The following is a 16,482-nucleotide window of genomic DNA, read 5'->3' as shown; positions in this document are numbered from 1 at the left end:
ACAGGGTCAGGCTCAGGCCGAGGCGGGGTTGCCCAAATTGACGCCTACTCCTCTTGCGTCACCAGGCACCTACCAACCAGACTGCCCGGAGGGGTGGCTAGGAGATTCTAGCAAGAATTGCTGACCCGGAACAGACTAGAAAAGACTGAACGCGGCACGTACCAACTCAGGTCAACGAAGGGGAAGCCAAGATAACGTCTGTAACGAGGCACCTACCAACTCTCCCCCGAGGGGTGGTTGAGGACCGCGCACGAGTATCATTGATAGGTGATTCCCTTGCATCTGAAGAAGTGAGGTTCTTACCCACGAAAGCTTATGCTCCCAGTACTTCTGTTAGTCTCAAAGGTGCCACAGGACCCTCTGTTGCTTTTTATTGATAGGAGACTAAAGAAAGCGCGCTTCTTGCCCCCCTCCTTAGGTGTCAGTAGTTCCGTCTAGCTTCCTTAGCCCCGCCTGCATCGCCCACGTGACCCCTTTCCCAGCGTTCCCTCCACTCGTCCCCCCCGCCGCAGTTTCTTCCCCCTCGCGAGCTCCGGAGGCCAGCGCGAGCAACCCTCGCGCGTCCTCTCCCCCGGTGAGCGACGGCCCCCAGCGCGCTCGACCGCCCTTTCTTCCCCCTTCCTCTAGCCGTGCGCGTTCCCTTATCTGGCGCGACCCCCCTTGCGCGCCCGATTCCGGCGCGACCCCTTTCTCTCCCGCTCCCCGCGGCGCTGGGCCTCTTTAGGCGCCCGATCCCGGCCAGGGTCCCCTCGTTCCTGCCTGCCGGACGCCGCTAACGGTTTCGTGTACGGCTTCCGGGGGAGACTCCGCGCGTCCATCCGTGTGCCGGGCTGGGCCGGGGGTCGCGATGTCGGGCGGGGACTCGGCGGCGGCTGCGGCCTCCCCTCAGCCGCTCCCCTTCTCCTTGCCGAAGCCCCCTCCCCTCATGCAGCTGACGCCGGGGGACGCCGTCCGCCCCGTTGCCTCCGCTGCGGACCAATCGCCGAAGAGTTCCCGGTTGGGAGGCCGCCCGGATTGGCCGGGTGGGAAGCCTGTCAGCCTCCTGGCCCCGCTGCTCCCGCCCCGCGGTGAGCCCGAGCCTCTAATGCCCTTTGGCCCCTCGTCGCGGCAGCAACTTAGAGGGAGGCTTCTTGGCAGGTGTGGCGGGGGGGGCCTCCTGAACCCCTCGATGAGGCCGGGCGGAGTGGATAGAGGATCCCTCATGGTAAGTGAAGGGTTAAACGCTGCAGCGGGGAGGGGGTGGGGACCTGCCTGGCAGCGTCGGGGGGAGGAGGAGGAGGAGGGAGATGGCTCCCGGCTGCATCCTGGAGGGGGCACCTCTGTGGGCGTGTAACACCATGGGAACAACTCTGCTCCCTTTCCTGGGAGCCTGGGCTAGAGCCAGAAGGGAACCAAGAGCAGTAAGAGTCTGGTGGCATCCTCTCAGGCCTTTCTTAGAAGCCCCTTCAAGGGAGTTACAGGCTCAGCCACAATAGGACTAGTGCAGCCAGAGCGATTCACGTGGGGACACTAATGCATTTCTAATGGCTCCTATTAGAGTTGGAGAGGAAAGGGTCCTCTGTCCCTTTGTGGGGCTGGCTTGTTCTCCCACTAAGCTCCTCTTAGACTGTAAGCTCTTTGGGGCAGGGACTCTAGCACTTTCTTTTGTGAAAAATGCCATGTGCCCTTCAGGAGCTGTCTGAGGCAGAGTTCTGAATGTAGTTTGAGTCCCTGCATTTCTGCCTTGGGGGTCTAGGATTAGGAGTCCATGGAGAATCTTTGTTTCTGTAGTCGGTACTGCAAAGAGAGCTGGCCTATGTGAGATCCCTAGGAGAGCGTGGCAAGTGCAGTGTTATTGCTGGGATGAGATGTTCTCATCACAGTGAAACTAAGAGAAGGGCTTGGAGGTCTGGGGGCAACTGGTTGGTAGTTACACCTGGGAGAAAAAGAGGAGGAAAATGGCCTGAGATCAGAAAGGATAACTGTTCTTGCCTATCTAGGGGTGTGAGGAGGGAACTGGGCAGACTTTGTCTTTCCACCCATTGATTATTTGTATAACATCTGGAGTTAAAGAAATGAGTAAGTTGCTGTTTCTACTGCGAGATCTAAACTTGCTCAGGAGTTTAAAAAAGTACTTTGTGTTACTTCCTAAATGTGCAGTTTATGTGCTTTTCTACTAACCTAAAATTTTCAAGTTACTCTCTCAATTGTATTATCCTGGTGGGATAATAATATTACATATATTCCAGCACAATAAGTATGATAAGCAGAGAAAAGTACAATTATATTTTACAATACTAGTTGATGTTATATTGGTAGCTAAGCTAATGTTGGTATATTGAAATAGGGAGACTTTTGCAGGATAGTCATCAGTGGTGTGATTTTTAACTTATCTAAATAATTTTTCAGTATTTTAAAATCTTTCATATTTCCATAAACCATAGCTTTCCACATTCAAGAGGATCTGCAAGGACCCATTGAAATTGAAGTACAAAAATAATGGAGAAGCTGTCTGGTTATTCTTTCAATTTAACCAGGGTCTTCAATATTATTGAAGGAAGAAATCACAATGGAGATGTCTCTTTATTTGTTTTATGTAACTAAAAAGAGATTTAAAAAGTTACCTTCCACTGACAAAAATACTGAAAATTGCTATTTTAAATATTAGGTGTCACTTCTGCTTTAAAGCCAAAATAACTATGGTGGATCAGTACAAGATCAATCTTTTAAAATGTACTTCTGTGATAAGATGGAGAAAATTTGATCACTGACCATATTCTGATCTGTACAGATATGCCATTTCTGTGTCTATTCTACTTTCTTTTAAGGTTTTGAGTTTATCCGTTGTTTACTTGTTACTTTGACATCTTTTGATGAACATGCTAATAATTTGATGGATAAATCACTATGGAGGAAAGTGCCCTGTACAAAGTGAACTTCCATACTTTTTCACATTCTTGTAGATCACAATTCTCTCCTAACCCTGGGTCTCCTAGTGCCAGACTGGTCAAGTGAAAAATTCTCGAAGTTACCTTGCTAAGTATAGATTCAGCAGTAGGTTACTTTTTCACTAATTTTTAGTAGAGCTAATCTTCCTTTAGAACTATTATTTATTTTAAGAAGAAAAGTGTTTTTGGCCATAAAAAGTTTAATGTATGATATAGATTTTTGTAAAAAAGATATAGAGAAAATTTACTGGAACTAATCTACAAGCAGCAGCATTGACATGACAGTAAACATAAATGTAGAAAGGAAAAGATCTGTTTCTTTTTTCCCTGCCTGTGTATACTTCCATTAAATGTAGTCAGATGGAATGGCATATGAAAATGTTTGCATCTGTAGGTGTATTGGGCCTTTGTGTAATATTTACGCATTGAGGGAGTTTTCCAAGTTTTTTCTCTGTATTCTACTGGAATTTTTAAATACGTTCGCTAACTTCATTTATATTAACAATTTCTGACAATCTTTAGTTGTCCACTGTTCTAGACTCTGGTCTGTTTTAGAGCTATGTCATGAACATTTAAGCATTTTGATGTAGTTAATTTTCTCTGTATTTTAAATAAATAAATAAATACTGGAGATATCCTATCTCCTAGAACTGGAAGGGACCTTGAAAGGTCCTTCATCCTTCATTTTCCTTCATCCATCAGAAGATAAAATAGATGACCAAATTCCTTCTGTAATGGCATGTTTATCATGCACCTATTCTTTGTTATTACATTTCTACAGTTTGTGCTTTGATGTTAATATCTTCATTTATTTACATGGTTTTTCAGATGGGGCACCCAGGCATGCCGCATTATCCACCTATGGGAATGCACCCAATGGGCCAGAGACCACCGAATATGCCACCAGTTCCGCATGGAATGATGCCTCAGATGATGCCTCCAATGGGAGGACCACCAATGGGGCAGGTAAGGCAGCTTATCTGTGTTGTCCACCCACCTCCCCCCACCCCCCAACAATGATCTGAGAGAATCCTAAAGACAGGTAAGTCTCCCAGAGTTGCTTGGAAATAATAATATTAATAAGAGTACTTGTGGCACCTTAGAGACTAACAAATTTATTAGGCAGTAGCCCACGAAAGCTTATGCTCTAATAAATTTGTTAGTCTCTAAGGTGCCACAAGTACTCCTGTTCTTTTTGCGGATACAGACTAACACGGCTGCTACTCTGAAATAATATTAATAGTCATTAAAATGTAGTGTTTCTATAGCATCATCCATTGGTAATGCAGTAAGTACATTTGTAACAAAAACAATGAAATGTCTTGTGATTTCAAAATTTAAAATGAAAAGATCCGGTACTTGAATTCATAACTTTTGTTATTGTTAGGTTAGACAGTATTCTGTTAGTCTTTCAGATAAGTTGCATCTAGCAGTGTGCAGTTCTAAAAGCCAAAAATCCTGAAAACAAACAAAAAACTCCCCTTTAATTCTAGCAAGAGACTGTAGTGTGATAATGTTGAAGCTGGAAAATTTGTTTCTTTGACTCTGTGCTAAGAAAGTCTTATAACCACGGATAGAAGAAAATTACAGGAGATGGAGGGAAGAAATGTAAAATTCGTTGGTGCTATTCTACACTTCTGTAACATACTGTTATTTTTGCCCTGTTGTCAACATGATGCATGTCTTGAAAAATAAACTTGGACACTCAGTGGCAAGTATAAAATGTTGTTGGCAAGTAAAGGTGCCTATACATTTGTATATATTGTAAGCTTTCTATTTTTAACAATGAAAGTTCCTGTCCCTTATTAAGTAAGTTCTGAATTTGAAATGGGGCAGTTCCCTTCCTGAATATGCAGAAATCTCTAGTGTTGCTTCTGGTGATCCTGGCTTTCCTAAACAAAAGCAGAGTCAAATTGACAAGACAGAGGGGTAGAAAGGTGGGGGGACACCCTTCCTGCGAACATTGTGAGGAAGCTAAAGCAGATTAAAAATTACAAGACGCCTACTAGAAGGAAGCCAGTGTGAAAGATGGAGCCTCCTGCGAGAGGTAGGAATTCCATCACCGCCCCTTCCCAGAGTATTGGGGCAACCCCTGAATCTTAATGCCTGGAGGGTGGCTCACCTACACTATTAGTAGATGTAGGCCTGAAAGGTGTCTGATACATTTTTCATGCTGCAGTACACAGTATGACAGTCTGTTACATTGGATACATACCAGCTGCAAAGGGTAATGCAGTTTAAAAAGACAAAGGCAGATGGAGGTGGCGTGATGCAATGTGAAAACAAAGTGATTAGGTTGATCATAGGCACATATCTTACCAATTATGAGCATTTTTAAAAAAATAATAAACACACTAGTCAATCCCCTTGTCTCTTACCCAAACGTTTTCAGCCAGAGTCCCATTACCCTTGTGTCCCCTTCATCCATCATCTTTCCCCTTCTGTCCATGTAATGAGCAGTTCCCACATAGTGTAATAAATGAAAAAAGTAAGTAGATAACTTAGTCAGCAAGTTTCTGGCAGACATTGTGGAAGAAAAGGCTCTTGAGGGTAGGGGGAAGGGAAAGTAAATGAGGGGAGGTTAGAGGTTTAATGACTATGTGGCCAATAAGAATGGGCCAGTAGGCTGGTATTCTGACTCTAAATCTACTAGACTGAAAAATGTTAGTCTATTGGCCCATCTCCTTGGATGCTAGGACCATTCCCCTAGCAAATACAGGTTCTTCTGCTGATCTCTGAAGCATTTTGGGAGGGGACAGTCTGGAGGTTGTAACCTTGATTCTCAGGTGCCTTGTTGGGACAAGGCTGTTGCTACTCTTTATGTCTTTGAGTGCCACTCTAGGACTGCTGCCCTACTTAATTCACAAGAAAATCTCCCGGGGCTGAAAATAATTGGGTCTTTTTTGCAACCTTAAATCTGCAAAGGCTTTGGGCCTGAGAATAACTGCAGTATTATCTCAAAAAACTACGGTTTTTCTAGCTACAGAGAGAGAGTTCAGAGCAATAAGGAATGCTTGAGATTCCTGTAAGTACTTGTGCAAGGGCTTCTAGGAAACTTCACATGTTCGGATCCCACTTAGTTGGAAGTAGCAGTGGGGCAAGAGTGCTTTCTTCTCCTGCTTCTACAGGATGACGAGGAATAGGAGGGCCGCCTTCCAACTTTTCCTTTCTTCCTCACCCTCCCAAGAAAACCTTGTGGATTGAGGGTGGAGCAGTAGCCCTACCAAATATCCCTCTCTCCACACAAGATGCAAGATGAGGGGAGTGGTAATCTGATGCTCCCTGAAGATACAGGGGGATGGGGTCACTTGGCCAGCCTGCCAAAGTCTATAAAGGTAATGGGGGATGACTGAAACATAAAGGGGTTGACTTCCCAAGGCCTCTTTGGGGACTGAGTGACCAAAATTTCATCAGCTGAATATGATCAGATTAGCATAGCACTACTATTTGTGCTCTTTGCCACATTTATTTATGGCTTATCAGTTCTTAATAGCGAGAACTAGTGGAAAACTGGGAAAAGTGCTAAATATGAAGGAAATCCTTTTAAGAAAATTTTTAAACCGCTTTATAGTTCATCGGTTGGTCATTAACAAGTAACTTATCTATATAAATTTGCTGTGGTTACTGCCTCTTCAAAATAGTCTAAGCATATACTTCCAGACAAAAATTAGCTTCTCAAAGTAAAAAGCTGGGTCTTTATTTCATCAGACAGTACATAGATCTGGACTCAAATTTTAACAAATTGTAATAGCCAGTCCACATTACCATGTTCAAATTGTTTTAAGGGAAGTAGCGTGGTTTAAAAGTAGCTTACATGGTTTGCATTCATGTTACATGTTTTTTTAGATGTTTATAACCATTCAAGAACTGGTTGAGAACTCTTCGCTCTTGCTACTTAACTCTTTAATAGCACTATTCATCTTGAAAGATCTTGGCAAATATTAATTCTTAGAACACTACTGTGAGGCAGTTACCTCAAGTATTACTCCTGCTAGCTGACAAGGGAAAGAAGGCATCAAAGTTAAGAGAGTTGTGCAAGATCACAGAGGGGACCAATCTTAGAGTCTGAATTAGCATTTGTGATACTTAACTAATTTTGTTGTTTGATGGCTCCCAGATTTCCTGAGAAATCTTTCCTTCTATGTTCCCTGTTCTAGCCTAGGATTCCTATTACGACAGGGCACAGCATTATCAATAGATTACTCATCTTGTCATTTGTTATTGATTCTCATGTAATCCAAATAGTGCTGTCTACAATAAATGTCTTAGCTTTCTTCTAATATTTCAGAGCTAAGTTGAAATGTATGCTCATCTTCCCTTTAAATTGGGGAGTCTGTTGGAGTGGATTTGTGGAAAATCTAGCTATTTCCAAACTTAACATTATTGCTAGTTTTATGTAGACTTGTACAAACTTCTATTACACTTTCTTGTGTCTTGGGGGATTATTAAACTTGTTTATCAAATAGAATAAGTAGTTTGAGACTGGTACACTATCATAAAAAGTTCATACTTGGTGCTATATATTTTCTCAAGTACACTCTACAATAACATTTTAATTGTAGATGCCAGGAATGATGCAGTCAATGATGCCTGGAATGATGATGTCTCATATGTCCCAAGCGCATATGCAGCCTACTGTACCGGTAATCTTTAAACCTGTCTTTTTCACTTTTTAAACTACCTTACCTTATGTAAACACTATTACCAGCATTTCATAAAGTCTAGTCAAGCTTTTGAACTTGTATAAAATGATGATAAAAATGTCCTCCTTTGTGTATAAAATTCCATGAAGAAGAGGTCAGTATTTGAATAAAGCTTCAGAAGACTCACACAAAAGCAGCCACTTGCACCGTAATGGAGGAGTGATCTGTATTTAATCTGATTACTTCCTTAACATGCAAAATATTCTCTCTCTACCCAGATTTCAATATCGCATGTAACTATTGATTTTTTTTATAACACCAAGCACTTTCTCTTTGTACATCTATTGTAACTTTAAAAAAAAAAAAAGGTGTTTAGTACTCATCATGATTTCCACATTAATAATACACAGCAAAATAGTGAAACAATTTTAATTCATTAAATCTTGTAAAAGATGCCAATGACAGAAATCTCATTGATTTCTTTCATATTAAGTTGATTATGGATTTCTAAGATGGATTGCCCATTATAAACTTTGGAGAAATTTCAAAGATCTCAGGAAAAAAAATTAAAAAGCACTGTGGTCAAAAGAGGTTAAAAAGAGAGATCTGGTATGCTAAAATTCAATCCAATTTAAAATATATGAAAATATGATTTCAGTTGGTTTTTGGAGCTCTGACAAATACTTTCGTACTACAAAATGATCAGGAATAATAAAATATCAGTTAAATACAACATCAAATGATATGGTGTTTAAGGATATTTTTAAGGATATGTTATTTCAGAATCTAAACATACAATATTCTCTGTTTTAATTAAGATAACTATTTCCTTTTCATGCTATATGGTGGTAATGAGAATTTTTTTCTCAGGTGATTGACAGCTGGGTCTTGCTTACATGCTTTACCATATTTGGGACAGGAGGGAATTTTTCCCTAGGTCATTTTGGCAGGCAGTGGGTGTTTTGCTTTTCTCTCAAGCAAGCAGTCACTTACTAGGGTTATCTGGGTATGTTGTATTAAATAATTTTGCTGCAGTAGCAGGGGTTTAGGGGGGCATTGATTCATTCTGGTCTCTCCCGTTGTCTGCCTATTGCCCACAATAGTTTAGTCTCCTGAGAGTAGTAATATTTTATCCTAATTCTGGTTGTTGGGCTTAGCAATGGGGTGGATGGGTGGTGTTTAGTGGCCTGTAATACACAGGCAGTCAGACTGGATGATCTGGTGGGCCTGCCTGGCCTTAAACTGACTCTCTAATATGATCTGCTTTGTAGTTGTCATGCTTTCCGTAAGCTTCATAACTCTTTATGAAATCCATTCTCTGTAGTGTGCCTTATCTAAATATAAAGCCTGATTCAAAGTTCACCGAAGCCAATGTGTTTCTTTTTGTTGACTTCAGTGCACTTAGAGACTGTGCTGTATGCAGGTATTTTTGCAAAACACCTATATACATGTCTTTATACAGTGTCTTACAACAACAATCATTATCATGAGGTGCAGTACAGCAAGAGCTTTTATTTCTATATAACTAATTGTTACCAATTGAGGCCATCACTTTTTGGGATTCTTTTGGGCACCTATAGTCACTATTCAGAAGAAATGAGGTAGTGAAAGAAGTTTTACTCAGAAAAATAAAAAACAGCATCATAGCAACATAGGATCACTTTAGATCAGCTGGTGTTGGCAGTTTGATTGGATAAAAAAATTACAGCTGGAAGTCTTTTTCCTAGTACAGATAAATTGAGCTTGAATGTAGTCTGGAAATCAGTTGAGTACTCTCTCCCATATTATCAAGCAGTTTTTTGGTAATTATCATTAGTTTTAAATTTTCAAAGCATGACAAAATCAGTCTATGTTGGGATATCCTTAGAGTGCTTACTCTACCTGGGCAGCAAATTAAATAGAGCTTTAGATAGTGCTGTTTAATATACACCTCTACCCCGATGTAACGCAACCCGATATAACACTAATTCGGATATAACGTGGAAAAGCAGTGCTCCGGGCTGCGCACTCGGGCCGATCAAAGCAAGTTCGGTATAACGTGGTTTCACCTATAACGCGGTAAGATTTTTTTTTGGCTCCCGAGGACAGCGTTATATCGGGGTAGAGGTGTATATACAGTTGGTACAATTTTCAAAGGTGCCTAAGTTACATGGGGCCTTAGTCACATTGATAGTAAAAGGGGATTTTGCTTTATGTCACTTAGGTAGTTTTGAAATTTTTCCCCAGTGCATTAAGCAAGATCATTTACCCTCAGAGTGAGCATTTGGGTAACCTTGAACTTGATTGCACCAGTATGGGTGTTTTTATTGGATCTACCTTGCTAATCTGTATTATTTAGATGTTCAGTTATCTCTTGTGCAGACTGCCTGAAAAAAATCAAGTAACTGAAGGATTGAGTCCAATAAATGGTAAACTTGTGTATCTGTTAAAGCTTTACATAAAAGATAGAAGTCAAGAAATTCTTAAATCCTTTTAATCCTCTCCTTCCCCTTTTGTATTTGAGATTTGCACTAATTGTGTAAGAGAGTGCCAATCAAGGCTCTGGGTACCCATGACAATTTAGTAAAAGTATAACGGACTCAGCTGTTGGAGTATAATAATTAATAGAAATAATAATCAATGGTAGATTTAGTGAATCAACTGTTAAATCCATTTTTCTATTAGTACTAAGTTGACAATAATTGTGTGGGATAAATTAAGTGATTGCACTAAGCATAGTGGTGATGTTGCAGTATGTCCTTATTGACCTAAATCTGAAAATGTTTATTCAGATACGTACCCAAGGCCCATCTCTTCTCAGTTGGTGAAAGCTGATCTATTGCTGTTTGAATCAATGAAGGTTTAAAGTATTACATAGGTGGTGGTATCAGTCACAAACACACCCTCGTGTGTTATTTCAGCATTGGAATTAGCTGATCATCTGCACTGTATATTCTGGATGAGTGTTCTATTTGCATGCTGAAGGACTGCTGTTTGTGAGGTTGGCAAGAGATTCATTGAAATTAGTTGGTGAATGTATGGCTCTTTCAGAAAAGTAGCTTGTTATCCTAAATTACTTTCTGATAGAGCTGGAATTCCCATGATTATTGTTGTATTTGGGAGGGGAGATGGAGACCCACATTTAAGCCAATGAAGTATTTTGCTGCTGGAAAAACTTTAGTTGCTTCTTTGAATTGATTATTACGATATTTAGTAACATATTTAATATATTGTTAGTGTTTTAAAATAACATGTTGGTTGTTTCTACAGCCAGGAGTAAACAGTATGGACACACAAGTAGGTATGTATATACAATCATTAAATTTTTAAAACCTTTTAATAGACTTGGTTAAATCTCAAAAAATGAAGCTTAAGTTTACAACAATGTAAATGAACCTTTATCCAGTTTCCCTTTTATTTATATAAACTCTTTATTAAGTTTAGTTTATAGTGATGCTTTACCTTTCCTAATGTCTTTTTCAGAAATGAAAAAACTTTCATGGAAAGAAAACAAAAGCCTAATTTTTATATTCCTTAAAACCTTATTTTGAGTCTTGTTAGTTTTCTTTAACGTTTTAATATTTTTAATTAATTATTTTACACACTTCAGAAATACAAACTTGAGACTCGTATCCTGTTCTGGATTTATTTTATTTTATTTTTTCTCCTTCAAGTATTGTCTGTTATTATGGATCTCTACTCTTGAGATGCCCAGGCCATCTGTATTCTCCTGCAATACCAAACATTCAGACCAAGAGGGTATTTCAGGAACTCCTACCTCCTTCCCATATTCTTCTGGTTGTCCCATATCTAATTTGGTGTACGTTCTCCAGTAAAAATATTCTTTCCAACCATGCATGAATAGCACCTTCTTGGGAGCTGAGTTGAACTTAGTGCTCCTGAAACTGATGGAATCGCCAATGGATTATCTAGAGCAAAGATATTTGTGTAAGCTATTCCTTGAAGATTGGATTGCCAGTGTCTAGAACGTCATTATAAAGAGTCTGAGAGCCATAAGGATAACCTGTGTCTTCACTAAGATGGTGTTTAGTTCTGGTGGAACTCATGCTATTAAATTACCTGTGTTTTCCCTAGATCTGCACTCAGTACTGGGAGAAGATAAATAGCATAGCTTAGGTGTTAAGAGGCCCTTATTTAATACTTGGATAGAATTATGGTCTCTCTGAATCTTCTGGTCCATTTGTAATTTCTGATAAATCCAGAGAGATTATTTCTGCTTAGAGGTTGTCTAAATGGATTGAAGAACGCATGCAGGTTTGTGATCTTGCAGAAGTTTCAGTGCTTGAAGATATTGAGGTTCATTCCACCAGGTCTAAAATAGTGTATGCGTCAGCCATTCCCAAACATTATTAGTTCATGTACAAAATTTAGTTCTTAAAAGAAATTATGTTGGAAGTGCCAGATGCAAATTTCTTCTTCGGGCACATTTATTTTAGATCTTAATAGGCTTAATTTAAATATTTATGGACTCACAGTAAAATAAAATTTGAATGAGTCTGGTGGAGATCTGCCTGGGGGAAATTAGAAAAGAAGGGAGTTTGACTGAAGGAGTCCCACTGGAACCTTGGAGAATGTGAGGTTTAGAATTAGTTGAGAATTCTTCAATAAATCTATTTAATCAGAAAGTGCTACTTTGTCAAAGTTCTTTCACTTTTCTGCAAGAACTTATAAGTTTCAATAAAACTTTCACTGGGAAGGTTTCTCAGGACCAGGATGGAATATCAGGGGGATGGACCCACTATAGCTGTGGTTCTCAAACTGTGAGAAAGTGGGTCACTACCCTGTTCTAATGAGGTCGCCAGGACTGGCTCAGACTTGTTAGGGCTGAGGCCAAGGCCAGAGCCCAAGCCCCATCGCCCAGGACCCAAGCCCAAGGGCTTCAGCCCTAGGTGGCGGGACTCAGGTTACAGGCCCCCTGCCTGGGGCTGAAGCCCTTGGGCTTTGGCCCCCATCCCCACCTTGGATGGCGGGGCTTGGGCTTTGGCACTCACCTGAGAACCGTGAGACTGAGTTTCTAGTCCCTACTTAAGTGAATATTCTTCTATACAAAGTGGAACAGCTCCAACAGGCAATATTGAGACAGATCCACTCCAGAATAGTTCTTCCCGCCCCACCTCCCTCCAAAAAAAAAAAAAAAAAAAAAAGGAAAGAAAAAAAACCTAACCTCAAAAACCATCAACTTCGACAGGTCTCAGTTTTATTCCGATGCAGAACGGGACATTTTTTGAAATTATAAAACATTTTATGAGGTAAGAAAACTGTTCCCTGCCCAGCTCTAATGAGGTTAGACTGATGGTAGAGCTTTGAGTGCATGTGAGCTCTGGTGGAGAGTGCGTACATAAGAAGGGAGGAGTAGAGAGGTGGGGAGTCTTGGTAGCATTAGCCTCATTACACTCTTGTTCAAAAGCTTCAAGTTCCTATCCGGTTCCCTCTGAGCCAGGAAACTCTGCAAGCCTCGCTACAGTCCCTCTCCCTGTCTTCCCCACAAGTCTCCTTCTGCACTTTGGAGCCACAGATTCCTTCTTCTAGATTAAGGGTTTCATAGCCCTTCCTTCACAGGGCTGTGCATAGAATCAAGCAGGCTTACCCCGCTTCTCCCCAGGGAATTACACAATCACTCGCCCTCATAATTACACGCTTAATACATTTCACTACACATAGGCATATAATATTGCATAATATGGCCTTGACAGGGTGCTCCATTGCCCACCCAAATTTTTTGTCTGAGCCCTTGTCCTCATATTGGCTTGAGACCTTGACCTCATAGGTCCTTTTCCCTACAGAGCAGGGTCAGCAGCACCTCAGCTGTGGGGCCATCCATGCTGGCACTGGGCATGCAGACTGGGCACAGGGAGTGAGGGTGGTGCTGCTTGTAGCCACTGTGCCCTACCGAAGTGGGGCTGCATGGATGGTAGGCTGGCTCTGGAGCAGCAGGGAGAGATGATGGTGCAGCAAGGCAGGCAGGATGTGGAGGGGCAACAGAAGTGGCAGCATGGAACAGTGTAGAGCCCAGCCCACAGCATGATGAAAGCCTGGCCAGGCAAATGCAGGCCATACTGGCCTGCAGCATTTTTCACCTGGCTGGCCTATGTTGGTGGCACAGGAAGCACTGGCAGCCTGCAGTGCTGCTGGCTGGTGCTAGGGTTTGACCTAGTGAGCACAGGGGAAGCCAGGCCACAGGGCTGGCCAGGGATTGGGAATGTGTCCCCATGGATGGGCCTTCAGGTCACCAAGCTCTATAGTCTGGGAGTGTCTGCCTCCCCCCACATATGCCAGGATGTGAGCCTCACATTCTTTGAGTATATGCCCCAGCACTCAGGTCTGAGACCCTCCCAAAGTTTGGTCTGTGTCACTCACTGAGAGGAAGGGATGCTTCTTGGTCTCCACTGCAGGGCAAGCAGGGAGGCCCTGGCAGAGACAGGTCTGTGTGCTGCCACCACCTCCTTTCTGTGTCATGTGGTAGCAACTCCTCAGTGGGTGGTGCTGGTCAGCCCTGGCCAGCACCCAGGGTCACAGCTGGTAAGGGAGCTGAGGCCTGCCCCATCTCTACCCCATCTGGAGGAGGAGTGAATGTGTGGGGAGCTGGACGGGGTGTCTCTTTATCTGTCTGTCTCTTGTGCACACACATGCACACAGCCATGGTAGGAACTCATTGGATGGTGCTAGCTGGAGAAGACGGGGCTCAGGGCTAAGGGGTGCTGTGATATTTGTCTGTCGTAAGTTATGATCCACCCAAATTTTCATTCCCAGCTACACCACTGCCGTTAACTATAAAGGACATAGTAAAATGACAGATGACAGTGAGGATAGATGTAGCATTAAACAATTTTGCCAAAAATACTGATGGTGTTCTCAACTATGAGAGGAAATCAACAATTGCGTACTATCCGAACAAATCAAAAGTATTTAAAAAGAGAGGCTTAGTTGCACAGACAATCTCATAAAATGTAGTGCTTTATTTCAACCTGTTTCAACATAACCACAATTGTTCAATAAGAGTGGTTGGATGTTGTCCATAGAATCTTAGAAATGTAGGAGCGGAAAGGACTTTGCTAAGTCATCTAGTCCAGTCCCCTGCACTGAGGCAGGACGAAGTATTGTTGGAACCTGTCTAACAGGTGTTTGTCTAACCTGGTCTTAGAAACCTCTAATGATGGAGATTCCACATCCTCCCTAGGTAATTTGTTCCAGTGCTTAACTGCCCTTACAGATAGGAATTTTTTCCTAATGTCTAAACTAAATCTCCCTCGCTGCAATTTAAGTTCTTTACTTGTCCTATCCTTAGTGTATTTAAAAATACACGTTAAATTTTTTTTCTTCATTTCTACTTTCTGTGATTCAGTTACTTTAGTTATTTTGCTTGTGTTTTCATATTTGGAATGAAAGAAAGATACTGTGTATCTGCACAATTTATCTTGCATATTCTTGTGCAGAGCAAAGATTCACAATATTCTGTGTATTTTTCTTTTTTTATTTCAATCTTGGGGTTTGAAAGATGTGATCATCAGCTTCATTGTAGAGAAAAATGTTTTTGATACTAATTCACTATAAAAATTAGTCTTAATTTAAGTAGCCACTATTTAACAACTATTTTTTCAGTTTCACAAACCACACGTGGTCACTTTAGTGTCACACTTTTCTGTTAACTGATGATAAAGATATGGCTTTTGTGGTTAAAATGTGCTTTTATAAAAACAAAATTCATGAAAACTAGCTACCTGATTAACATCTGGCCCCATTTCCCAGCTGATCTGCTGCTCCCTTGAATACCTATTTCCTTAAAGGTACTATGTCAAGGAACAGGGTTTGGCTGGCCCTGGGTCCCACTATGCCTTAAAAGGGGAAGACAACTGTGTGAACATGTACAATTTCCAACAAACTAACGTAGCATTCTGGTACATGTACTACAGTATGGGAATTTTGGGAATTTTTCATGCTACTTAGTCTTCCAGAGTGAAGATCAATGGTGCTTATGCTTGAAGGAGAAAGAGAGGCTATTTGACCGTAATTGTTTTTGATATGGATTCAGACTCCTGGCCCTCCCTGCCCTCTTTGGAGTCTTTAATTCAAATTCTGAGGACACGGCTCAAGAAAACATTTAAGCACATGCTTGTATCCGAGTGACTTAAATGGAAATTAAGCACATGCTTAAATGCTGCCATGAATAGAGTTGTGTTCCTGAACTGGGCCCTGCATAATGAAAAGTAGATTGTGTTTGTGGGTCCTGGCTCATTATAAGCCCAAACAACTGGTGCTGCAAGAACGTGTGTAGCCCCAACAGACATTCTTGCAAAAGAGTTCTGGTTGGATGCCCCTGGGTGCCCATTCCAAGGATTAATCTATCCTGATAATCTTCTTGAACTGCAGTTATGGGTAGATCATCTTTCTTTTAGTTTTTATCAAATCTTTTATTTACAGTAAGTCATTTTTAAGTTATAAAAGGCCAGAGAGGAAAAAAATAATTTAGAAGTGTTTTCTAGAGCACTAGTGTTTCTCATTCTGTTTTTTATTTTTTGTGTTGTTTTTTTAAAATAGGCACTACACCTCCTGGAACACAGGTGAGTAAAAACCAAGGCTTCAGAAACTTAATAGAAGTACAATGACTATAAGTCCATGTATGGACATTAAAAGAAAAACCTTATTTGATTCTCCACCCCTCTTCCCCCCACCCCCCACCATATTATTTTTACTCTGTAACTTTGCCCGTTACTTATGCACTCATAAATCAGTTTACATGCTTAGGGATCAATATTTTTTTCTATTAGACTACCAGTCTTTGACTAGTGTTTGAAAACTTGAATTGCCCCCGAAGTATTTGTACTAGTTTGTCAACCAAATACTCTTGCCATTCAGTATTGAGACCTGAATACCAGGTGTGCTGAGCTCTCTTTGCTCCCATTGAGTTTTCTGAT

At 41.3% G+C, this 16,482-nt stretch overlaps 1 protein-coding gene across 7 annotated transcripts in view; it reads left to right on the top strand.

The window, feature by feature from the left end:
- Positions 1-131: 131 nt before the first annotated feature.
- PRPF40A (pre-mRNA processing factor 40 homolog A) overlaps positions 132-16,482 on the top strand; it is a 49,892-nt gene continuing 33,541 nt past the window's right edge. For 6 of the 7 annotated variants that reach the window (XM_065561736.1, XM_008171444.4, XM_005296466.5 and 3 more), the window contains exons 1-6: positions 132-267; positions 381-1,204; positions 3,756-3,893; positions 7,490-7,570; positions 10,820-10,850; positions 16,106-16,128. In XM_065561736.1, the coding sequence (XP_065417808.1) occupies positions 848-1,204; positions 3,756-3,893; positions 7,490-7,570; positions 10,820-10,850; positions 16,106-16,128 (630 nt within the window). In that variant the 5' untranslated portion in view covers positions 132-267; positions 381-847. Of the gene's footprint in view, positions 268-380; positions 1,205-3,755; positions 3,894-7,489; positions 7,571-10,819; positions 10,851-16,105; positions 16,129-16,482 lie in introns of those variants that run through there. The other variant, XM_024108049.3, reaches the window with a different exon arrangement.

Source organism: Chrysemys picta, chromosome 11, assembly GCF_011386835.1.
Source record: "Chrysemys picta bellii isolate R12L10 chromosome 11, ASM1138683v2, whole genome shotgun sequence".
NCBI lineage: Eukaryota > Metazoa > Chordata > Testudines > Emydidae > Chrysemys > Chrysemys picta.
Note: the sequence above shows the minus strand (reverse complement) of the source record. Positions and strands in the feature narration are given on the sequence as shown.